Raw genomic sequence first — 24,643 nt, 5'->3', positions numbered from 1 at the left:
CAAAGGCCTTTTCATCCCAGAGGCATACCTGAGCGTAGTTGCCAGCCTTATTCTAATCTTCAGGCTCAATCGAATCTTACTCGAGTCTAAGACTTCCCTAACGTATAAGTCGCTTGCACGAAAAAAACTAGAAAAGAACAAGACAGAAAATGAAGATTTCGATAAGATTGGAACCACGGCTGCTTCAAGTAGTGTTATCAAAATTTTAAAGGGCCACCCCCACCATCAACATCATAATAACAATAAGCCCGACTACGCCCACTGAGGCACAAAGGCCTCTTCCATGTCTCTCCAGTTAACGCTGTCCTGTGCCAGCTGCGGCCACCTTATTCCCGCACACTTCTTAACTTCATCAGCCCACCTAATTTTCTGCCGCCCCCTGCTACGCTTGCCTTCTCTTGCTACCTACTCCGTTATCCTTAAGGGCCAGCGGTTATTCTCCCTTCGCATTACACGCCCTGCCCAAGCCAGTTTCTTCCTCTTGGATTTCGACTGGGATGTCATTGATTATCATTTGTTTCCTGACCCACTCTACCCTCTTCGTATCTTTTATACCGGTTTCCACGGGGCAAACAGGAGCACTTTTAACTGTGCTCAAAGTGCTCTCTCACAAACCGCTACTGGCATGCTGGTTTTGGTTGCCAAGAATGGACTTGTCCCCATGTGCGTGGATGAAAACAGTTAGTGAGCAACTCGTGCATGCGCTAAACCATAATATATATATACCTTTGAAATGTGTGCTCTGCCCTGCAGCTAAACTGCAATGCGAAATTTTTTTTTTTTTTAGTGTACATGCTTCTCCTGCAGCACATTTAAAACAGGACTGCCATGAAAATATAACTTTGAGCGCACTGGCCCAGTAGCTTCCAGCTCTTCAACTACAGTGGAAGCTTGTTCATTCAATCCTCATTAATTCAAATTTCTGAATAATTCGAACTGTACGACTTGGTCCGTCCACACTTCATAGGAGTCCACGTAAAACAGCCCGTTAATTCAAGCCCGAATGGGTTGACCACCAATAGCTCGAACTATGTGCCGCCACACCTGGGTGGCCTGCGCATGTGGTGAACCAAGGAACACTCCTGCGAGGCTGCGCTGCCTCTTTGGAAGAGATGTGGAGAGGGCACAAACGACATGCAAAGTCACTGGCAAGGCACGACACTGGGTAAGCAGGTCAAGCCGGGGATGAGACGCATTGCAGCATCTCCAGCACTCTGAATCCGAAACTGCACGGTTGAGCGGAAAACCAAGACTTCCGTGACACGAACGATTTGAAGTCCTTCCTGATGTTTGCTGCGCACCTTTGTCTCGGTTTACCAGTGCCTTTTGCGGTCAACTTCAGTGGTGAGCCCCAGTGTAGTGAAGAAGTGTCATCCATTGGCGGTAATTACAACAAAACGCTTAAAGAGGAGACTGAAACCATGCGGGAAGTCGATGCAGGTGCATTATTGAAACAGAATATTGTCAAAAAGCACACTCAATGGTTTGGCAGTTTGGTTTGGTTTATGGTTTGGTTTATGGGGTTTAACGTCCCAAAGCGACTAAGGCTATGAGAGACGCCGTAGTGGAGGGCTCCGGAAATTTCGACCACCTGGGGTTCTTTAACGTGCACTGACATCGCACAGTACACGGGCCTCGAGAATTTCTCCTCCAAAGAAATTCTAGCCGCCGCGGCCGGGATCGAACCCGCGTCTTTCGGGTCAGCAGCCGAGCACCATAACCACTGAGCCACCGCGGCGGCGGTTTGGCAGTTTGCGACTTGAGGCCGGAAGGCTGAAAAACTCGGCAATGTATGAGCAGCAGTACTGGGAACTTTCACTTTCTGGCCTAAACAGTCGCACAACCTCTACGACTCGCAAGTGTGAATTTGCGAGTCCCGGAGGTCGCAAAGAAGTGGCGGCCGCAAGAAGGTCGTGCACTGCTTAGTTTCCAGCCTTTCGACTTCATGCTTACAGGCAGTTACATGCCCTTTGCAACTCTGGTGTGGCCATCCATTACGCGAATTCAGATGCACCGAACGTCGCCCGCCTCTTCTTCAGTTTTAAAGGCGAACAGGCCTTCCGACAAGTTCGGTTTAAAGCAGAAGGTGTTCGACGCTGCCTTCAGAGAAAAAAAGCAGACGATGATGGAATATTTTAGAACCATTAAAAAGGGCAATTTCACTTCCTGACTCCTTCCCGATCGCAGAGTACCGCATAGTCTATTCATTTTCATTAGTTCGAACTGTATAGGCACCCCGTGGAGTTTGAATTAACAAGATTTTACTGTAGTGCATTTGATAAAACCTCTGTTAGCGAACCTCCCGATGCGTGGCGAACACAGGCAGTGGAAAAATCGCAGACGACCAATACCCCTGGGCGACCGGGCAACCAGCAACCTTGGGGAGGAAGGCGAAGGACCAGACGCAAGGTGGACGCTGGACCGTACGCACCTATGCAATCACTCTTAGCTTAACCTTGTTAATAAACAGCTGTTCGAAAAAGTAAAAAGGCATCCTGCCGTCAATTCGCGCCTCAACATGAGAAAAGCCTATGCCTCTAAGCACAATGTGCACATGCAACTGTTGCAGAAGACAGCATCCTTCCAAGCCTTGTGCAACAAGGGATGTCTGGGCATGGCGCTGCCGATCCTATAGGCTGACTCATGCATCCTCACCACATGCAAGGCATATCCAACCTAGCTGATTTTTCTCCTAGTTTCGAGCATGGTTACCTATTTTCTGCTGGCGTCAGCTTAATGAGTGTGGTAAACACGATGTGGAATGTCACGGTCTTTGGACTGCAATGATCGTTTAATATTTTCAACGGTAAAGTAATGCATTAACACCACAAACGCATTTTGGTCACAAACATTCGTTAGGGTTCTCTCGACCAACAAACGCAGCCAGTGAATACATATGGAGTGCGCTGCAACACTAAGTCATTAAACACTGGTGCCCCACTCTGAAAGCAGAACAAATGTTTCGGCTAAAAAAGGGCTAACTGTAAATGTTACTTGTTGGCTGTCATCCCAGGATATTTCAGTCCTACAGCTAAGTGTGCCCATCAGAGAGGCTGTGCACACATTACACAATATGAAGAACAAAAATTGCTACCATGTGGAAACACAGGATGCTCTGCAGCTAACGCAGCTTAAAAATCTACTCCATAGGTATCCTGCAGAGAGGAGAATCTAAATATGCAGTGTGCAATCATGCTATAAAGCCAAACAATGGTACAGAGGGAAAACTGTGTACAAACAATGTTGCAAAAAGCGTGTACATAAATGCATTACTCTATAAAAAATTACCGACGATTACGTTACTTCCTAATGCGAAATTTGAGCGCAGCAAATAAGCTGTTTCACCTTTTCGATAGATTGAGGCAAACAAATCGAGCAACACATGTATGCGCTATCACGGAATTAAGTTCGAGCCAGCGCTTTGACAACCGGAGACTCGCAGGAAGAGGGGGGAGGGGGTCGGCGTGTACACCCAGCGGCAAACGATGGGGGCAGAAGCGCGCGCAGCAAGCGGACAACACGATAAAGGGAGGAGGGAAGAGATAGCAGCGACTGACTGATGCCGCTGACGCCGATAGTGAGTCAACCCCAGCTGCGGAGTTGGTTTCAGGGACAACGCCGCCGATGCCGACACAAACAATATGATACCCTCGCTTCCGCAGCGCTAAGAACCAGTTCTAGCCGTGGGAAGGTGGTCACGTATTCGTCGACGTGCCGGGGCCTACGTGAAATAACCGGCGCGTCGGCAACTGAAGAGCACCCTATCCGCCACACAAGAACAGGGGGGGGGGGACCCTTTCCTCCTCTTTCTGCATGGCGGCGACGGTGTTCTATGCAGTCACGTTATCTTGACTCTCTAGCGGCGTCAGCGGCATCCAGCGGTATCAGTCGGTCGCTGCTAGCGCTGGGGGGATGAAAGGGGGGCGGAGCTGGTTACGAGGCCGACGACGACGCGAAACCCAGGAACGGACGCCAAAGAGCTGCGCTCTAAAAACTAGGGGTTTAAAAAAATAAATCTTGATGCCACCTGTAAATACAGGATGCTCTGCTACTAACATAAGATAGAAACCAAGCTCATGTATACACAAAAAAGAAGCCAATGAGCACTGTTTTAAAATACACAAAAGAGTTGATCAATGCAATAAAGTGCACGTGCCTGGTTACATTGCGATGCTTTCCTCAGTGCAGAATAATATCACTAAATAGATTCATCATGTGTTCCAGAGACCAGAGCAAAAAGAATTATTGAAATCGGAGAGCATGCTCTGAAAATTCAAAATAAAAAGATAAGACAAAAATGCTTTTCACTTGCTCATTTCACTCACCCAGTACTAAGATTGGGCACTACCAGTGAGAAATGTGCCTGGCACGCACGCAGCAGAACCCTGCATGCAACTGCTGCTCTGTCAGGGCAGCCCACAGCCGCGCATTTTGTGCGCGCACCGTAAGCAGGCCAGTGGGGAAACGAACTCAACAAACGAATCTTCCTGGTGTTTCTTTGCTGGTAAGGCTGAAAGGCTGTCTCCCCCCTTTCACCTCCCCCCCTCCAACCTTGCCTTCCATCTCCTGTCCAGCCTTTCCCTTCACATTTTTGGGCAAGTTGCCCAAAAATCGCTGCCTTCTTGGTGTGGTTTGAACAACGCCCCAACGAAAGTCTGAAGCGGAATGGAAAATGTGGCCCCTAGCGCTATTCTTACTAGTTTCCGTTTGCTTTCCTGCTTCTTTCCACTTTTTATGGCATGAAAAAGCTTACAATACTCAGAAACATAATATTTTGGATCCATTTCGCGAGTATCAAGGAACACGATTCGAACTGGACGCCCAGCCAATCGAAAGGCAGCGCCCAATCTGGACTGCATCTCATTTTTGCTGCCGAAAATGGTCGCCACATTGCGACACCACTGGCACGAAACGAGCAGTTCTGGATAAGATTGAAGTACAGTAATCCCTCGTTATAACGAAATCACTTTACTTGAAATATTACTTTATTCGAAACTTCTTCCGGTCCTGACCCAAACGAATGCATTTTAATCTGCATTACTTGAAGCGCATGAAGAGCTTGACCCGCTTAGAGCGAAGTGGCGAGCGGAGGCATCGCCGCCGTGGCGGCGACCCTTTGGGCATGCAGTGCCAAATTAATACCGCCGACGAATTAGACTCATGCAGGCACAGAACAGGCCACAAAAGTACCAAACCCACGATCGATGACCTGGCTAGTAACGGGCACCAAGGGAGTGCCGAGTGTCCCCCGCTCAGCGGGGCCAAATTCCATGGTGCAGCGCGCCCGAACCGCTAAATCTCGGTCGGAAGCGCATTCCTGGTGTTCCCTGTGACAGAATCCACAAGAATAAATTTTTCCTCGCGCTTTGCGATTACAGAATACCGCGGTGTCTTGGATGCGGAAAAGTGATCAGTCATACTCGATTCGCGCCATTCGACTAGACAAACGGTCTAAATGCGTGGTAGGGTGACTGAATTTTGTTGTTACGGTGGGGACACGTGTGCGAAAAGCGAGCGCGATTCACCGCGGCGTGAAGTTGCGAACGGCGCCGCAGCGCCCGATCGCAGCTCGCCGCCTGCGTCAGGACGGGCTGCTCGCGGCAAACGCAGCGACGGGAAGTGGGAGCCAATGCGAGCGTGGAGAGCGGCAGCGTCATGATGACGTAGGGCGTGCTCCTTTGAGCCGGGCCGGCTTGCCCACGGCCGGTCTCGATGCGCGCGCGTCGAGACCGGCCGTGGCCTGCCAGCCTTGATGCCGGCCGCCGGCGTCTGAAAACGCGATAGTATTGTTTGTTCAAGTTCATAGCATGCCCTGGTATAGATTAATGTAAAAAATGCTTCATTTCTGACGATCGTTGGTCAATACCGAGTTGGTGGTAGAGGTGATGACTGTGATACCACGGCCACCTCGATCACGCGCAGCGGGGCGCGCCGAGGCGATACAAGCAAATTTCATCCCATAGCCGCTTTAGTGCTGCTCCTGCCTGATGCGGTTCGCCTGCCGTCTGCTAGCTCCATTGCTGAAGGCGTCGCGGAAATCTAACGTATCTTTTATTATGGGACTAGTTGACAGTAAAGGGGTGCCGAGAGTAGCGCTTTTATTTGAGTGCTGTCCAGTCCCGAAGCGCTAACAGCTGCGGCATCGATGCGAAACCGGGTTGGCTTAGCGGCGACCAGGGAACAGCGCACAGTTTATCACCCAGCGTTCCTGCAGGCGGCGTCGTTGCCGAAAGCTCCACTCTTGCACAGGCATGCTGTCATTGCTCAAATATAGGAGGCAGACTTTATGGTAGCATGGCTGCTTTGTATTTTCATGTGCGAACGTGAAGTAAGCCGAGCCTGCCAGCCTGTTGATCAGCCTGGATCCCGTCTGGACCACAAAAATGAGCTAAAGCTTGTTCTTGATGTAGATAATAAACTCTGGTATAAGAAATTTGAAAACTGTATCATCTTTGAGCATCGCTGACCAATACTGAGTTGATGGTATAAGTAACAAGTGTGCTACGAGCAAATTTTTTAGCGAAAGCTACTTTGGCCACGGACTTGCGATTGCGCTGTGGCAGTGCTCCAAGGAGGCACAGAGACCAACCTTGAGCCGTTGCCTAGCGACCGCCGCAGCTGGCGGACACCGCGCGGCAACATCCGCCAGCTTCCTCGCAGTTGTGGCGCAATTAAATCTCGACTGTTTTAGTTTTTTTTCGAGTGGTCGCTCATATCGAATTATCGCTTATAACGAATTTTTCTGCCGTCCCGCTAACTTCGTTATAACAAGGGATTACTGCATTAAATATTATGATTTTGGCGGCCTCTTCGGGCGTTTCGGGGTCACAGTGTCCCTTACTTGGCATACAAATAATAAAGACGGCATGCTTTATCTACGTCGCAGGGCCCCCTCAACTGCTCAAAATGCTACACACGACTTTTATAAGAGAAACAAATGCGCTTTCACTGGCTACGGTGGCACAGAGGCTACAACATTCAGCTACCTGGCTTGAGTTTCAAGTGTTATCCCAGTATCCACATTTTAGTGGTGACGTAATGCAAAAATGTCCATGTACTATGTGGTAGTGTTAAGGACCCCAGATGGATGACATAAGTTTGCGAAAGGTGTTATTGGGGCATCTCTTGTAGCGACAACACAGCTTCAGGACATGAACTCCACAAAAAAAGGCGAATCCTTAATAATACCTGGTTACACAACTGTGCATAGATCAATTTGTGCATGATCACAGTAAGTCAGTCAAGCCATACTGGCTGAAAACAACATACCAGAGTTCTTCAAGCATTCTCTAGCCCAACATGCACAAGCAAACATGTTGTTACGCTGATTACACGCAATCGGCTAACTAACTCATTTGAACTTGTTCAAAATAGTTCTACTCGGTTCATTTTTCGTAACTACAATCGGACTGCCAGTATCTCCGTTATGACACATACCCTAAGTCTACCATCACTAGCCTATAGCCGCTATCTGGCTTTTTCACAAAATACACTTCCATAACACACACCTGCGCAATGAACTAATCTCTAATCCCTGCAATTGATCTGCCCGCATTGACCACTCTCACAAAGCTGGAATTATTTCTTGTCACACTGATTCCTGCTCCCACAGTTTTATTCCACGCAAATCACAGGATTGGAACTGCCTTTCCGGACCTACCGCCACCATTGAAGAAATCAATGTTTTAATAGCTCACGCTTTTTTTTTTTATAGGCGAGATGAGACGAAGTGAAAGCTCGGTGCCCTATTTATGGCCACTGAACGTACTGAAAATGGCAGTAACAACGACGAATCCAGACCAAAGCAAGGGGTCCTGCTTTGAAAGGCACCACAGTTTTTGAAACATATTTTAGTGTACAGAAGAGACGCACGTTAAACCCAGGAAATAGCACATGTAATGTGAGCGTATGGTAAGGTTTGATTTGAAACAGCATTTGGCATATGTACACTGTGAAGCATGCTACTTTTTTAGTGCGCGCTACCCCAATATGCCCATTTCATACTAGCAAAACATTCTGCCGAGTCAGAACGTCGCCTTGCACTGACCACACCTTTGGTAGTGCTACCAGGAACTATTGAAATGGAGTATAGGTCGTGAAAATCACCAAAAGAATTCCTCCGTGTTGCCAGCTACATCCTGGTCGACCAGGAACCATACAGCGTTCTCAGCTGTTTGCTAAAACATTATAGCATAGTATGTGTCCACCCTTTAGCACTGTATGTGCTTCATCTGTCCTCCTAACCTCACTACGCCCCTTGACATCCCATTTATAGCCCCCTAGCTCCTCAAACATCACTGCTAGACTAGCCTCACTGGATAAGGTTCTAGAGTTAAATGTTGCCCGCCTCTTTGACACAGAAAAGCCTAGCTGCGTGCAGTCTCAGAACTAATTCTCACAGAACGAAAAAGGCCACTTTTATAACACGCAGGGAAAAGAACTAATTTTTGAAAGCCGGAGTAGTGGACACGTTTATTACGAGAATGCGTCCCTTGTGCAAAATTTTCGATTATACGATGATTTCCCACAGTCCCCTGAAAGTCATATAATCGAGGTTCTACTGTGCAGTATCCCTGCTGCCTTATATTTATTACATGTCTTCCATCAACCACTTACAAACAAGCTATGAGCGCAAGACGCAGTCAATTGCTCTAGATTGCGCGGAAAAGGCTTGCGTTCCATCTCCACACACAATTAAAAATTTGCACTAATGTTTAAAGTAGCGAGTGGCCAATAAACTTCACTTCTCTGCCAGATACCCACCCTGATTTGACTGCTGTCTTGTCTGTCACGGTAGGCAATGCATCTAACAGACGCTTCATGTCCATCGATTTGGGCACAGGACCATTCTTCTTGCGGCGTTTGCGTTTTCTTTTCACCACCTTGCCAGCCTCAAGCTCTGCACGGAACAAAACACCCAAACATACTGACACCAGCACACCAGCAAATCACCACATCCCTTCTTCGATTATTCAACCGTCGATGAAAATCTCGCAAGTAGAAGCAAAGCTCTGACAGCAGCTGCAGTCGGCATTTGGGTACAAGTTGTTTTATGCGTAGCACATTGCAATCACTCAGTTCAGCCCTTGGGCGCGGCCGGGCAGCCACCAAACCACGTGACGTCACGTGGTTTGGTGACGTCACGTTACGTGGTGATGCGACGTCACCAAATCACGTGGGAAAAAAAGAAAAAAAAGGAAAAAAGGGAAAAAACGAAAAAAAGAAGAAAAACAAAACAAAAAACGAAAAAAAAAAAAAACAACAAATAGAAAAAAAAAATAAGAAGAAAACAATAAGAAAAAAGGACGGCTGAGCATGGTGGCGGTTGCCCCCGCCCCGTTTCAAAGGGGGCGCTCCTATCCATCCATCCCTCCATCCATCCATACGTCACGGAGGAAAAGCTGCTGAGAATATCGAGTGCCGCCAAGCAGTACCTCGCGCAAAAAGACCGCGCAATACACAACGCATTCTTGGCTTAAACAAGCTAAGCCTGGGCATGTTTTTTTCACACCACCATACATGCCTCCGGTCAGTTGTTGTTGTGTTGGGTTTTGTGGCACACAACTAAGGCCATCACGCACCAAGCTCAAGGTATAAGAAAAGTTTCCAAGTTTCCAAGATATAAAAAGTTTCATAGAAATGTGGCCTCCGGTAAGTACAAAATAAATATGGCTGCTGACACAAAATAACTGCCCCCAACCAATTCAATCAAATTAAATTTACTGTATAAACGCGTGTAAACAGCACACTTTTCTTTCCAGATTTGAGGGCCAACTTTCTAGGTGTGGCCCATGTATGCAATGTGCGAAAAAAAAAAAAAAAACTTTTTCAATTAAAAGCAATACACCAATCAGGAAATGAGCGGAATTTGTTCTACGCTCAATCATTGTTACTCGCCGAGTCTTTCGACTCCCAGCTGGTGCTGTGCTCGTCAAATGCACTTCCCATCCACCTCAAATCAGAAGAAAACAGCTTGAAGGGGTCATGACATGGTCCACCAAAAAACTGTGGTTTCACGTTGCAGATACTAGCCACCACGTTGTTATGCGTACTTAAAACAGAAGTAGGGCTCCACGTGCACATCTGAGCTAGAAATTGCAGTTTGAAGTTATTGGCTCTAAGCCCCCTCCCCCTGGCAATGAGAGCCATACTGAAGCAGCCTGAGTAACGGCATAAAACGACAGCAGCGTCATCCGCTGCTAACCTGCCCCGCATATGATCAGTGCGGAGCAAAGCGTGCCTACTCGAGTCCGGCCGTGGCACACTGGTGAAGTCACCGACACTGGGCAGAAGCTAGACAGAAAAGGGAAGGACACGGGCCTTTGCTGCCTTTGTCCCCCTGCGGTGACACCCCTCCACACCCGAACAATGAACAACCCACTGCTCTTGTTCACTACGTGCAGTGCACATTCAGTCGTTCAGTCGCGAGCAAGAACATGGCCGTTAGTTTATGTCGTCGCGGGTCGAGAGCGCACCAGTGTTCCCTGACTGCCACATGGTTCAGGAGAACTATTAAAACTTCAATTACAAATTACTTGCTCCAACAAATAAGCTCCTATTTTGCCCAGTTGTTCCGAGATGCATAGCAAACAAAATGCAATAACCCGCTTGAGTCTGAAAAATGGTGTAATGACCCCTTTAAGGTGCTTGCACACCATGCTAAAAATATCGAACGCTCAGCGGCAGCTCATAAAAAAAAAGCAAACAACACATGAAAGCCACAGTGCATGTGCGGTTGACAACCACAGAAATGTAGGTCTGGTGATACTCGTGCTGATATGGATAGTGAAAGTTTGCAGAGAAGGGAAAAAGTTGACGACAATGATGATGATACGCGGGCCTTGTGCACATGCATTTTTGAAGGCTATTCCTACATGGATTGTGGAAAGGTTGGGTGCGGCCCTTGCGACGATCTGTTTTTTCTTTCCTTTGGGAAAACGAGGGGTGGCCTTTACACACATTCAGCGGTGGTCCAGCCATTTCAAGTTCTGGAGCAATTTTTGGAGCAGAAAAATATTCATTGTGGAGCACCTTTGTATGGAACTACTTGTATACGTACAGTTTTATTTTTCACTGCTCGTTTCATGCTTTTCAATTCTGCTGAATTTGTATTATATCATCTGTGCACTCATATTGTTTTTTTTCTTTCCCCCCTACACTAATGCCCGCAAGGGCGCTGTAGGTATGTAAATAAATAAAATAAATAAACAACAATAATTCTGGAACAATCCGGGAGCAGCACGAACGGAATAAAGAAGTCACCCAGAAGCGGTTGTTACTAACAAGATCAGGTTCATCCATGTGTAGCTATGAAGAAAAAAAAAACAGAACAAAGATTATCACAAAAAAAAAAACAGTGACAAAAACGTATTATTGCTGGCACTTTCTTGTACGCATGTTCGGTCAAGTGTACTTGAGTCCAATGGACACGTTTACTAGAACCGTTTTATGTTTTATCACTATCTTAACACTTCTTGGAATTTTTTACAAATCCATCAAGCTTGCGAAGTGAATCAGCAAGGCTGGAATTTCCTTGTTCCAACAAAGCTTGACCTCGTTGGACCTGCTTCAAGCTTTTGTTCTTCAACCCCAAAGAAGTGACTTCCTCAGCCATCTTCAGGGTTGGTCAACATGATGCAACCTTTTCTTCACGAGTTGCTTCCATGACCGTTTTCCAACACAGTCATCTCTGCCATCCGCTGAATTGTCAGGATTCTTTTTTAGGTCCGCTTCTCAGCTCTGAATTCTTTCTGCGTAACTAGCTCACGCTCTTTTTACGCTTTGAAGAAGCTACGGCAGTGCTGCCAACCTCCAGCGCCGCTTCTCCCCCAATTTGCAACAAAAAATTCGCTAGATTTCCCTAGATACGAAAAATAGCGTTCAATTGTGAAAAAAAAATGTATATTTATGCGAGTTCAGTAGCAAGGTTTATCATGCAGCTACCCTATTACCAGACGTTTGTAAATCAGCTGTAAATTTGAAATAAAGGATCTAAAATCAAGAACTTCTAAATGAAGCTACAAGAAAAACTGTATAGCATTCTTTGGAAATTACAAATTAACGGCTCTATATCGTGTATGTGTTTTTTTTTTCACTGTACAGAAGATATTAGTAAACATGCATTGCCATGTGGAATTAACTGAATCTTTTTCCCTCACGGAGGGTCGGTTTCGACTTCAGCCGAAGGATACCACGTGCAAAATGACTGGAGGTCGCTTGAGGAATGTACGGAAACTGCAATATAAAAGCTGCTTGTCCATTTGCTGCGACTGCTCTAGACGGTGGTTGACTTAGCAGTTTGAGTCAATTAAAACAATGAAGCAGTGACTGTTACAGCTTTTGTGCACCTCATGTGACCTCAACTCCCTTTGTCCATCATGGTGGAACTGGGAATTATGGTTTTGGGGTGTCTATCGTCCCAAAGCGACCCAGGCTATGAGAGATAAAATAGTGAAGGGCTCCGGAAATTTCAACCACCTGGGGTTCCTTGACATGCACTGACATCGCACAGTACACGGGCCTCTAGAATTTCTCCTCCATCGAAATTCGACCGCCGAGGCCAGGATCGAACCCGCGTCTTTCGGGTCAGCAGCCGAGTGCCAGCGGCAAAACTGGGAAGGGCTCCCCTAGTTGGACTAGCTAAGATTTCTAGCAAGGCGCTCCTTTCTCAAACAAAAATGGCGCCCTTGTTCTTGTTCTTTCCTAGTTATCAAAATAAACATGCAGATATGCTTACTAAATAGGAATTTCACGTTGTGCAGCGAGCTCCAAACACAGCGTGAGGAAGGGGCGTGCGTGTTGAGGGAAGGCGGTGGCACGCCAGATCACAGCAGCGAGTGCCACTGGCCACGTCAGGGACCATACACGTCCGATTATGTCCGTGTAAAAGCTTGTTCGCATGCAAGCGACTGAAAATTGAGCAGTGCAGTGCTGCAAAAAATTTGTAACTTGTTGGAAGAATCGCCTCTCTGACTGCTGGAGCCACCGCGATGCCTCTAAACCGCTTTTGCGCTGCAGCAACAAAGCATTTTCACTTGCATGTGAAATAGGCTTTAACCGAGCGCGCGGCATTGTGCTCGCCTCCGTCAGGTGTAGAGAAAAACAACGAAAAGTTTGTACTGTCTTCTCAATTTGAGAGAGAAAAAAAAAAACTCTCTGCACAAATGAAATTTCCCTAGATTATACAAAAAATCCCTTTTCCCCTAAACAACGTCCAAATTCTCTAGATCTAGGGAAAAATCCCTAGGGGTGGCAGCACTGAGCTACAGTGACAAAGGCACCTTTGTGGCAGCGCTGCCATATCTTCTTAAATATGTCTTCAAATGTCGTAAGCCACTGATGCTCTCGATGCATAGTGATGCTCGAGTTTCAAGCAGAGATAGCGACACTTTTACCAGCTTTTGAAGGCAAAGGGCACTTAATTTCACCAGCTGCACTCTTTTGTTGAAACAGCTTTGCCCAGCGAACATCTATACGACCTTCTGCAAGACGAATGTTGTTAGCCAAGTCACATTTGAGCACGTGCCACTCATCTACTAAACCAGACACTTGATCACTTTGGATGACTTGTAGAAGTTGGGAGGCGAGCCAAGCTCAAGTCCAAGAATACTTGCAATTTGAAGAACTTTGTTGTTCAGAGGCAATTTCTGCAGTAGGTTCTTCGCGCAAGCCATGTAGAACGCGCGTGAACCAACGCAATCACTTTCTTTGACTCACGTTCCACACCACCACAGCCTTCTCGGTGTCCGTACCAACTTCCGGTTTCATTTTACACAGTGCAGGGTGCTCCAAATTGAGAGTCTTCATGTCATCTGCACTTTTATTGATGTAGGCTTCACTTCGCAAAAAGCGACTGAGGATTCACTTCACTAAGAACATCTTCATGTGAAGCCCGTGCAGAAGTGGTTCTTCCTTTTGAAATCACTTCTGGAAGCCCGAAAAAAGGTCCGCACAATTTCTCAAGAAAAGCATCTTTGCATACAGGAATTTGTCTCAAAATGCCAAAGAAAGCTTGCTGTGCACATTTTGAGCATCCAAGTGCCATCTAGGTAAATCAATTTTGTGGAAGTATGTCTGGAGGGCTTCAAACTGCTCCTGTATGTGACAAAGAGAATCTTGAAGTGTCAACCAGCGATTTGAGACGCGCCTCAGAAACACGAGACAAAATTCCCAGCGCATCTTAGCATTCCTTAATGCCTTCCCTACGACGCACACCCTTGAAGTAATAGTAGATGCTTCTCACAAGCTCCTCAATGTCCGCACCAAATGCCTCCAGACCCTTTGAGAGAGTATTACGCACTTTGTGCAAACTACAGTGGACAACATCCACTAGGCTTGACGGCGTGTACTTGTCAAGTTTGTTTCTAACACTTTTTATGAGATTAGGCCGTCGCTAAAGAAGTAAATAAGCCCTTGCTTCGGGGCTGCCGCAGTGGCTCAGTGGTTATGGGAGCCGCTACGCCGCTTTCAGTTATCATTAGCATCAACAACGCGTTGCCACAAATCTACATGCATTTGATCTCATGTTTTCAAGAGCTTAGTCTCTCCTTTTTCGGTCCATGCAGCAACGAAAGTAGCGTAGCACTCGTGGCACAGAATGTATCAGCTGAACTGTCTGCTGTCTGATGCTGCCTGCACGTGGCAACAGCACAAGAGATGAAGCCGACCAAGCGGGCGACACATCACACGACCTGCATGGCCAGCAAGGCATTCAAACTTGTCAAATCAGTGCTGCTAGTTGATCCGCTGCCATGGGCAGTAGCTTCGCTTGTAATGACTCCTCCGTCTCGCACCCACGGCGCTTCCTCTTACACTTCGGATGCTTTGCCCATCTGGCAAACGTGCAAGCAATGGTTGGCCTTGTAGGCTGTCGGTGTGAGCTTGGCTGGAGGCATGGCTGGCAGTTACTTGCTGTTCCAATGCCGCATTTTTATTGTTTTTTCTGGGCCGACATGCTCTTTCTGGGGCGGTGTCAAGGGCTCTTCAATCTTTGTGCTTGCTGGAAATACAACATCTTCAACTTCAGGGGGGGTTAACGGAGCTTCCTTGTTAGCCATTTAAGTGGACTCAACTGTATAGGAAATGGGATTCAGTTTAAATGCCTTCGAGGCTATGAGACCACCTTAGTGGTAAAGGCAAATAACAGATACCTGTGGTCCTAGGTGAATAAAAGCTTTCGCATGTGCCTTCCTGCATAGATTACCTTAGGTGTCATCCTTTACCAATTCACTGGATACGTTGTTGTTTTCGGTTAGGACACACTGCCACTTCGCAAGTAGTTTTTCTACAGTCCCCTGAAGTATGCCTTAACAAGGTGTCACCATGGCGCTGATGGCCAATCAGTCGTCTGGCTTGATTAACCAGTTTCCACAGCTACACGCACTAGGGAAAAAAGAATAAAATTGCTCCCACTCTTTACGAAGGCCTCATGTCGAATTTTCTGCTTGTCCTTCTTGGTCTTGGCCGCTGCTCCGCCGCAACCAGGGGGCTCCGTCGGGCCCAGCCTCTGCACCAGCTCCTCTGCATTGGCACCCCTCGACAGAGCCTGCGAGGCAGCCTGCACAACATTCCCATTGACAAATTAGAACTGCCACCTGGGCAACAAGGCCTTCCTCGGCAACCCCCAAGCGAAGCCTGAGAAAATTTCTGTGATCCTCAGCTGCCTTTCAATATAGTTTCCTTCCTTCCCTTTCTTTACTTCCTTCAAACAGCTACCGTGTCCTCTGCAAGGCAAATGGCAAAGGTTGCCCATGCATGCTAGCTTCCACAATCGATTATGTGGCCAATACCACATGCATAGTTTGGTTTGGTTTGGTTTATGGGTTTTAACGTCCCAAAGCGACTAAAGCTATGAGAGACGCCGTAGTGGAGGGCTCCGGAAATTTCGACCACCTGGGGTTCTTTAACGTGCACTGACATCGCACAGTACACGGGCCTCTAGAATTTCTCCTCCAAAGAAATTCTAGCCGCCGCGGCTGGGATCGAACCCGCGTCTTTTGGGTCAGCAGCCGAGCACCATAACCGCTGAGCCACCGCGGCGGCCCACATGCCTAATAGTAGCCGCAAGAAGGAAGGCTTGGTCAAGCACCTAGGTGCAGGCGTACTTGCTAGCAACTTGCCCCTCCACATGCCTGTAAGACGCACTAGACGCCAAGAGGTAGCATGCATGCAGTGCTCTAGTCCCACTCCAGGTGCCCAGCAGCCGGCGAGTAATCTCCAACAAGAGCTGGTGCAGTGAAAAATGACAGGGATGTAAACACGCAGAGTGACAACATTGTTACAAGACCGCTAGCTACTTCATATATCAGCCAGAACCCCCATGAAAGGACAAGCTGAAGAAATAAATGACAAAACAAGAGTATGTGGCAGCTTGTCACCTCGCCACGTTGGAGTGGTGTGCACTTAGTACGGCCTGCCCAATGGGGGTGTTTCTTGTCTGCCTCCGCTGCACAACCAAGGCGCCGCGACCCTACCGTTCCTCAGCCGGCAAACTGGCCGCTCGCATCTGAAATGCTGCAGTTCTGCTTGCTGATTCCATTTTTGATGCATTGCAAACTATTTTAAATATATTTAGGCTAGTACATACTCAATCCACAAGCCTGAACATGCCTTGCGCATTGATTAATCAAGTTTCATACTGTTTATGACCAAAGGTGATGTGAATTTGTTCTGCATAGTAATTTCGGTTGCGTGTCTCAACTATACTCCTCTTTAGGGTCGCAAAGATGAAGGGTGTGTCACAAGCCACTCCTGTACCCTCCATCGGTACTTGCCTGATTCGGCTAGCTGTTCAGCAAGACCCTGATAATACAAGACTCTGATAATTCGATAGAGTACTTTTTAAAGCTCACTGACCTTAGTTCAAGTGCCAGTCATATGTTAAGTGAACCCAGAGCATGCAGTGACACGCTGTTAAGTGCCACAACCATCACAATTCATGCTGGAAGAAAGATAAATCTGCAGAGGTAGCAAGGAGCTTTTATGAAAACTATGACCGCATTTGAGGGAACAGTCACTGAATTTGTACCCACTTGCCCACATGTACTTGCATGATGGTCATCTAATTGTCTTCACCAGATAAATTTTCCAAAAATACTTTTGCACTTTTCCACTCACAACATTTATACAGAATTATAAAATACTACATATTGGCGCAAAGCTTCTTAAAGTTTGTTTGTATATTCTTCAAAGCTGCCGGCATGTGGTTTTGTCGCTCTGTTTGTGATGCAAGACGGGACCAGATTTATCCCGATTGATCGCGCCCATACGGAGCCGATTCTGCATTGTTACGAAATGTTGTGGTTACTTTGCTTGCTGTATCTTGGAGATTCATGGTCGGCTTTACATTGAGCGCAGCCGAGCGGGACGGGCATTCTGTTCAACGACCGCCCAGCATGCCTGTTGCTGACTTAAATAGAGAATACCTAAGTAATATGCGATTCACTGATGAAATTACCTTGCTAAGTCACTCAGGACATGAACTGCAAAGCATGATCAATCAGTTAGACAGGTAGAGCAGAAGGGTGCGTCCAAAAATTACCATGCAGAAAACCAAAGTAATGTCCAACAGTCTAGCAAGGAACAGCAGTTTGTAAATGGTAGCGAGGTGCTGGAAGTAGTAATAGAATATGTCTACTTAGGACAGGTAGTGACTGCTGATCCGGATCATGAGAGGGAAATAACTAGAAGAATAAGAATGGGGTGGAGCGCATATGGCAGGTTCTCTCACATCATGAATGGCAGTTTACTGATATCCCTCAAGAGAAAAAGTATGCAACAGCTGTATCTTACTGGTACTCACCTATGGGGCAGAAACGTGGAGGCTAACAAAGAGGGTTCAGCTCAAGTTAACGACAACGCAGCGGACTATGGGAAGAAAAATGATAGGTGTAACGTTAAGAGATCGGAAGCGGGCGGAGTGGGTGAGGGAACAAACGCGGGTTAATGACATCTTAGTCGAAATCAAGAGGAAGAAGTGGGCTTGGCAGGCAATGTGATGCGAAGGCAAGATAACCACTGGTCCTTAAGGGTAACGGAGTGGATTTCTAGAGAAGGCAAGCGTAGCAGGGGGCGGCAGAAAATTAGGTGGGCGGATGAGATTAAGAAGTTTGCGGGGACACTGTGGCCACAACTGGCAAAGGGCAGGGTTAATTGGAGAGACATGGGAGAGGCCTTTGCCCTGCAGTGGGCCTAGTCAGGCTGATGATGATGATGATGGCAGGGAAGCTATGACCCCTTAGACGCCATGCTGCCCAACGTTACCGGAGAAGATAATATCGATGTCGCCACCGTGCAAGTCGATGGGCATCGCGCAGATGCCCATCGACTTGCACTATTATGGTTCAAAGACCAACAGTGCACCGACGCCTGACGCTACAACCTAGGCCGACGCCCCACAGAATACAAGCCAGGTGACCGTGTATAGGCCTGGACACCCATTCGCCGCCACGGACTGAGTGAAAAGCTTTTATGCCACTACTTTCGACCCGTACAAAATCGTTCATCGACTTGGGGAGTTTGACTACAAAGTAGCCCCCGATGGAGTGACAGCGTCTCAGCAGTGCCATGCACGACCAGAATTTGTACAGGGTGTGCGCCTAAGCCTTATTAGGTGTACTAATTGGCACCGTGCTTGTACTTTGTTTTTCACTTGCACTGTTTATTTTTGCCCACATTTGTTTTTATTCTAAAGCATCTGGTCAATGATTCTTTAAGAGGGGGGTAATGGCTTAAATCTTTTTAAAGTTTGTTCATTCTTCAAAGCTGCCGGAACACGGGTTTATCGCTGTTTGTGATGCAAGATGTGGCCAGATTTATCTCATATCGTGCCCAGGCAGAGCCGATTCTACGTTGTTCCAGACTTTTGTGGTTACTTTGCTCACGGTATCTCAAAGGTTCGTGGTCGGCTTTAAATTGAGCGCAGCTGAGAGCAGCGAGCATTCTGTTCAACGACCACCCAGCACACTTGTTGCTATGCCGCCACAGAGTCACTGAGTTATTTGTAGGCCAGCACTGCCCAATAAACAGTTTTCTTTTAGAAGAACTTTTTGCTGCCTTCCTGACCATCGGACTGCCGTCACCACTACATGACATCTACGTGACATAAAATGCATATTACACATATACAAATAATATGTCAGTATAGTATAAACATTTATTCTAGACTAGAGATAAAATAAAAACTCAACAGCAGCAGGCCAATTGTACTCATTAAAACTGAACACAAATGTGACCCTGCAGAGCCAGGATGTTTTCGATAAAATATTATCTTCTTTATGCATCTGTTGATGCTTTCTGGATGGCTTGTGCACAAAGACTGCAGGCTTTTCATTGATGTCGGTGAAGTCCTCTGCGTGGTTTATCAGGAGCATCCCGAGAAACTTTTCTGCTGTCAAGCTCGCCAATCATTTTTAATGGCTATTGTCGATACCTCTGTCACGGACAGGTGAGCTCTCGAGGTAGGATTGTACAATTACCTGAAAGATTTCGAGAGTATTAGTGCGCAGCAAGTGTTCCATGGCTTTGTCAAAGAAATCCACTATGTGGTCTAAAAGAGACAGAAATTACGGGTTTGGATAGACCACTCTTACTTGTCCTTGCAAAAGAAAAACAACAAATCACTGTTCTTGGTTGTAGTTACAAGCAAAGTGCAAGCATCGCCGTCGAAATCAACAATGTGCTTTGCAATGTACCTGGCAACATGGGAAAGGCCAGAGTAGGTGACGGAAGGAGATGGAGCAACAACATCATCTTTTAGCTTCTCTAGCTCTGCTTTCAACGTTCACGATACAGTAGCAGCCAATTCTTCAGCATCGACACCCGATGCTTTCGTTACGCTTGCTGACGAGGCCTTTTCCTTTGAAATGTGATCGAGAGCAGCCGTTACAGCCCTGGCATCCAGCACGCCATTTCATCCGCACATAAATCAGACTGCCAAAAAGATCCTCAATGGCATCACTCGTAAATTTTCTAGTCATGACGTAATTGACGCCTTTCCACAGTGAGTCCACTGTGGAGACAGCCAGATACCTCCTGCGTGCTGAAAAGGAAGGCTTTGGAAGTTTCGTTGGTGATACCATCTTTACTTTGCATTTTGCAGCTCTCTTGGATGTTTCGCATGTATAACACGAATTCACCTTTGAGCCATAGCAGTCGTTCGTCCTCCTGATCCAAGATTGGCATTTTATCCCCGCCTCCTGCATAGGTAGTGTCGTGGACATTGAACCACTGCTTCATCATTTTCATGAAGTTGATTGTTGCAACTGGGATATCTCTGGGTGATACGACCATTGTGCAAATTTTTGACGTCAGTGCACATGCGCCGGTTTTATACCACCGGAGGATTGTGCATGGGGGCACTGCGCATGCGCTGTGTGCGCGTTTAGTGGGTATGATTAACTAATCATCATTACTGTTCGTACATCTACTACTAAACCATTAACTATCATTACTGACTTTTCAAGTAACCGTTATTGACAGCTGCCGCGGACGCATGGACGGACAGACACGCTGGTGAGTCCTGAGCGGTAACTCAGGATGTTCTACGTCCGCCGCTTACGAACGTGGGTGGCGCTGATGAACACTCTCAAGGTTAGGTTATTTGTAAACATAAATACCCCCGAAAGTAGAAGATTTGACAGCCGTCGCCGTAGCTCAGAGGTAGAGCACCGGACGCGTAATTCGGAGTTCGTGGGTTCGGATCCCACTGGCGGCATGTGGTTGTTTTTTCTTCTGCTTTTCTAATCAATTACCTTTAAGCGATAACATATTCAGTAATATTCTAAATTGATCAACACCACAAAATAAATAAATTAATTAAAAATATCCCCTGTGCCCCTTGGTTTCTGTGGCTGTTGGCTTCTCTCATGAGCCATAAAAGGCTTTCGCCTTAAAAATAAAAGGAGAGCTTCAGGCGCATTAACGCAACATCCTGAGGTACAGCAGCTCGCCCGACAGCATTCAGTCGTACACTAGAAAGGGGATTCCCACCTGCTGCGGTGATTTGTGACATAATCGGCGCTTTCAATGACGAGTGAAAAATGCAGTCTTTAATGAGCAACTAGAAAGCGCACTGTTTACGCCCTCAGACAGCCAGCACCGGGCGTACCGACGCAGCTGTCGCGGCGTTTCCCTGCGAGCAGTTGTCCCCGAGCAGTGGCGCCGCGGCGGGCGCACGGAGAACTAGGCCCAAGACGCCGTTTCTGTGCGACATGGCGGGCCACACCTCGCTTTGCGCTTTGTATCTAGCGGCCGTGCCCTGGCTCGCGCTTGCCCGAAGGGGTCATGCGACGGCACGAGCAGACGATTTTCATGGCTACCGGAAAAGTGCCCATGACGTCGAGGCTGCTGTGGCTTCAGCGAATGACAGCCTGTGGTGGCTTGCCGACGTCACGAGACTAATGACGTCTGTTTTCACTATTTTATTTTCAAAATCGATCACCACGAGCACACCAATCAGCCTGCGAATTTTAAAAAACTCTGTTTTTAAAAATTCATAATGAATTGCCGGCTGAGTTCTGAAGACCTATACTTGGTGTGAATGCTTCTTAGAATCATTTCTAAGCATTGGAAACATTTATAAGCGACTTTTAACTTGTTGCATAGTCCCTTTAAGTTAAGGACAACGCAGCGAGCTATGGAAAGAAAAATGATAGGTGTAACGTTACGAGATCAGAAGCGGGCGGAGTGGGTGAGGGAACAAACGCGGGTTAATGATATCCTAGTTGAAATCAAGAGGAAGAAATGGGCTTGGGCGGGGCATGTAATGCGAAGGCAAGGTAACCGGCTGTACTTAAGGGTAACGGAGTGGATTCCAAGAGAAGGCAAACGCAGCAGGGGACGGCAGAAAGTTGGGTGGGTGGATGACATTAAGAAGTTTGCGGGGATACGGTGGCCACAACTGGCAAAGGACATGGAGAGACACGGGAGAGGCCTTTGCCCTGCAGTGGGCGTAGCCAGGCTGATGATGATGATGAGGTCTGAAATCTCCTCCTGGGGTTCCAACGGAGGGACCAAGGCAGCCAAGAGCTGCAGAAGGTACAGTGTCCCCTTGTCAAACCCCTATCACCATGCCTCCCGACGGAGCACCAGGGTGAGTCAGCCTGTGCAGCGTTACTCCCCATAACTCAAGCGCTGCCGTTGTTATACTTAACACCTTATAATTGCTTTTTAGTTTTTATTAACTTAAGGTGGGAGGAATGTGATGTTTATTGTTCCCTTGGGGGCGCCACAGCGCTGGTCAATAAAAGGCATGCACGACTGGGCTGGTGAGTGCGTTGTATGACTTAACTAGCCTGCTGTTCTTTAATGCCAGGCGCGAAATGTTCCCACTCCAGATTATCACAGTAAGCAGTGCTCTAGCACACTCCCCTTTATAAAAGGGAGTGTGCTAGAGGACAGCTTTTGTTCTTTTTACACCCATATAGGCGTAATTGTGTTTAGAGTGCATAGTTCCGGAAACACCCAAGGTGGTGAGGGACTACAATAAGGAAGTAGTTACACATTAGCACCCACCCAAGCGCAGCCTACAGAGAACCGCCTTCTTCTGTAGCCACGTGGCTGTGCTCGGGTGGATGCTAACGAGTAATTACTCCCTCACTTCGCACTGTACTGTCACACCACACTGCATGGAACCTTGCCTTGTATGCCCATGAACACTCAGGCGACGTGTGCATACCAGCTGCCGGCTCTAGCCACTATCGTGACAAGGCACACATACCAAAGGCTGTGCGTCGGCAAACTTGTCATGGTCTGCAGGCCTGGCACCATCTCGGATGCCCTTGAAACGCTTCAGTTTCACCTTGCCCATCTGTTGTGGTGTCGCAAGAGAGGAGAGAGAAGAGACCTCATTTATGCAAAACACACACATTCAGACAAGTTTTTTTTTGCACAGGTCAGAAGAGATTATGAGATATTTTTAAAGGAAAACAAGTCAAATCAATTCAGATATGATGAGGTTAAATAAGAAAAAACCATGTTGATTGTTTAAACAAGAAGAAAAAACAACATCTTGAAGAAGGGTGGAATAGCACTGTAACTGTCGGTTGAAACAAAAAAAAAAAACTGCACACGTAGCATTAGAAAAGGAAACTTAATTAACTTTTTTTTAAGGGACAAACTTTTTTTTGTCTTGAAATTATGGTTCCCTTTCAGCAAAGACACTAAGATTCAAAGGCCAGCACAAATTTTTTTTTTTTTTCAGCTCGCATCATCTATTATCCAACTCAAAAACTCTGGCAACAGCAGGGGCAGAGTCTGATGCAATGACAGATGAAAAAAACATACAACCGTAACAACAGAATTGTTATACTGATAGGCCAACCCCGGCAGGTTGATTTCATTATTCTCTTGGCCCCACTGTTCTTGTATTTTTATCAATGCGATAGGATTTAGTTTGTTGTATCACAAAAAATTCCTGACTCCTCAGTCACGAAATCTCATGATTGGTCAAGAAAGGTCACGTAACCTTGTGACATCATCACAACTTGCTCACCGCAGCAGGTGGCAAACCTGCCCACCGGATTGTGAGCAAATTGCCCATCGTGGCAGGTGGCCATTAAATTAATGGCTGGTCAAGACAGGCGACGTGACCCTGCAATGTCAACATAACCGGGCCACACTGGCATGTGGCAACCTACCTGCCCTCTGTGGCACACAGCAATGAAATTAATTCAAATAAATTCAATGCAAGTGCCACTGTGGCACGGCACTGCACATGAGCCTTGGAGAGAGCAACCCGAGTCTCACAAGCCCCACTAGTGGCTGCGTTTGATACAGCCACCTGCCGGGGCAGTTGGCGCATCGGTTATCCTATAAATGCGATTAAGAGGGTCGTGACATCATAAACACCACGTAACCAACAGCGGACCAATCATAGCGCACCACCAAATTTGAAAACCTGAAGACCCCTAAAATATGGAAGTCAGCCCACCTCCAAAACTTCTAAAGGACACCCAAAATTTTGGAAGTGGGCCACCAAAGAAAGTGAACTAAGGTGGATTAGTAGGTCAGATTAGTATAATTCCATATGATAATCCAATGGAAGGTTGTGGAACATTCTACAAGGTGACGACACATGCATACCATATAAGGGCAATGGAACCGATTGCAAGCAGAGTTTTGGCACGTAAATCACAAGGACATCAAACACGCATTGCAAACACCCCAGCAGGCAACCTAAATACTGTCACATTTTCTTCTTTAAGAATATCCTTAAGAAGGCCCCCCCAAGTTAGGATCCTTGCTCCCTTCCACCTCTCAATACCTTGCGTGATAAACACTGCAGCATCCACAATGCAATGCACGTAGAGACACTTCCACACTTGATATGTCTTGAAAACCACAAAGTTTTGGGGACATATAGTTTGCACTGAAACCAAGAGGCACACATACAGAGTGCAAGTGGCAACTGATTTATTGGAGGTTTGGTTTGGTTATAGGGGTTGAACGTCCCAAAGCGACTCAGGCTATGAGAGACGCCGTAGTGGAGGGCTCCGAACAATTTCGACCACCTGGGTTTCTTTAACGTGCACTGACATCGCACAGTACACGGGCCTCTAGAATTTCGCCTCCATGGAAATTCAGCCGCCACGGCCGGGATCGAACCCGCGTCTTTCGGGCCAGCAGCTGAGCGCCATAACCACTG

General features: G+C 47.1%; 1 protein-coding gene across 7 annotated transcripts in view; it reads right to left on the bottom strand.

Annotated features, from left to right (window-relative positions):
* The window catches only part of LOC149356104 (uncharacterized), a 35,674-nt gene that overhangs the window by 7,010 nt on the left and 4,021 nt on the right, over positions 1 to 24,643 (bottom strand). For 4 of the 7 annotated variants that reach the window (XR_016291620.1, XM_089584111.1, XM_089584110.1 and 1 more), the window contains exons 2-5: positions 22,718 to 22,807; positions 20,136 to 20,195; positions 15,412 to 15,556; positions 8,764 to 8,899 (exon numbers count right to left, since the gene is read on the bottom strand). Coding sequence is in view for 5 of the 7 variants with exons in the window: in XM_089584111.1 (XP_089440237.1) it covers positions 8,764 to 8,899; positions 15,412 to 15,556; positions 20,136 to 20,195; positions 22,718 to 22,807 (431 nt within the window). In the remaining 2 variants the exon portion in view is untranslated. Of the gene's footprint in view, positions 1 to 4,156; positions 4,266 to 8,763; positions 8,900 to 15,411; positions 15,557 to 20,135; positions 20,196 to 22,717; positions 22,808 to 24,643 lie in introns of all 7 variants that reach the window. The other 3 variants (XM_089584113.1, XM_089584112.1, XR_016291619.1) reach the window with 2 other exon arrangements.

The sequence above is a fragment of the Amblyomma mixtum genome, chromosome 3 (assembly GCF_055824585.1).
Source record: "Amblyomma mixtum isolate Tamu chromosome 3, ASM5582458v1, whole genome shotgun sequence".
Lineage (NCBI taxonomy): Eukaryota > Metazoa > Arthropoda > Arachnida > Ixodida > Ixodidae > Amblyomma > Amblyomma mixtum.
Note: the sequence above shows the minus strand (reverse complement) of the source record. Positions and strands in the feature narration are given on the sequence as shown.